Here is an 807-nt window from a genome sequence, read left to right as displayed (position 1 = left end):
TGGGGTTTCGGGGTTTTCTGGATTTTGAGGTTTTCTGGAGTTTGGGGTTTTTTGGGGCTTGGGGTTTTCTGGATTTTGTGGTTCTCTGGGGTTCTAGGGTTTTCTGGGATTTTCTGGCATTTTGGGATTCCCTGGGGTTTTGGGTTTTTTTTTTGGGATTTCTGGATTTTGGTGTTCCCTGAGTTTTTGGGGTCCCCTGGGGTTTTGGGGTCCCTTCCCACCCTTTTCTCCGCCAGCTCCTTCTCCCTCTGCAGCGCGCGGCTGCGCTCGATCCACGCGGCCGCGTCGTCCAGCCAGGGCTCCTCCTCCCCCAGCGTCTTCACCTTCCTTTTTGGGGTAAAAAAACCACATTTTGGGGTTCCCAAAACTGCCCCAAAATCAGCTCTGAACCCCCAAAATCCTCCTGGATTTTCGGTGCTTTCTACAGATTTCAAATTTTTCTCAATTTCAAAATTCTACCCCAAAATCTTTTTTGTGCTACGCAAAAATATTTTTTGTGTCCCAAAATCTTCCCAACTCTCCCCAAACTTTTCATATTCCCCAAAATTTCATCCTGGTCCTCACCAAATTTCTCCTGAGAACCCCAAATTCTCTCCCAGCACCCCCAAATCCCCCCAGATACTCCCCAGATACCCAAAATTGCTCCTAAATTTCCCCCAAATCCCTCCCAAGTCCTCCCCAAACACCCCAAAATCCTCCCAAAATCTCCTAAACACCCCCCAATCCCTCCCCAAAACCCCCCAATCCCTCCCAAATTCCTCTCAGCCCCCCCGAATTCCTCCCAAATTCCCCCCCAACTCTCTCCCA

At 49.7% G+C, this 807-nt stretch overlaps 1 protein-coding gene across 1 annotated transcript in view; it reads right to left on the bottom strand.

Moving 5' to 3' along the window:
• Positions 1-118: 118 nt before the first annotated feature.
• LOC121354029 (U4/U6.U5 tri-snRNP-associated protein 1-like) overlaps positions 119-807 on the bottom strand; it is a gene marked incomplete at both ends in the record, with an annotated part of 1,733 nt that continues 1,044 nt past the window's right edge. Inside the window, one exon of the mRNA XM_041468338.1 lies at positions 119-327. Coding sequence (XP_041324272.1) covers positions 119-327 — 209 coding nt within the window. The remainder of the gene's footprint in view (positions 328-807) is intronic.

Source organism: Pyrgilauda ruficollis, unplaced genomic scaffold (assembly GCF_017590135.1).
Source record: "Pyrgilauda ruficollis isolate IOZ18807 unplaced genomic scaffold, ASM1759013v1 scaffold2173, whole genome shotgun sequence".
NCBI lineage: Eukaryota > Metazoa > Chordata > Aves > Passeriformes > Passeridae > Pyrgilauda > Pyrgilauda ruficollis.
The sequence above is the reverse complement of the archived record's forward strand: the minus strand, read 5'-3'. Positions and strand labels throughout refer to the sequence as shown.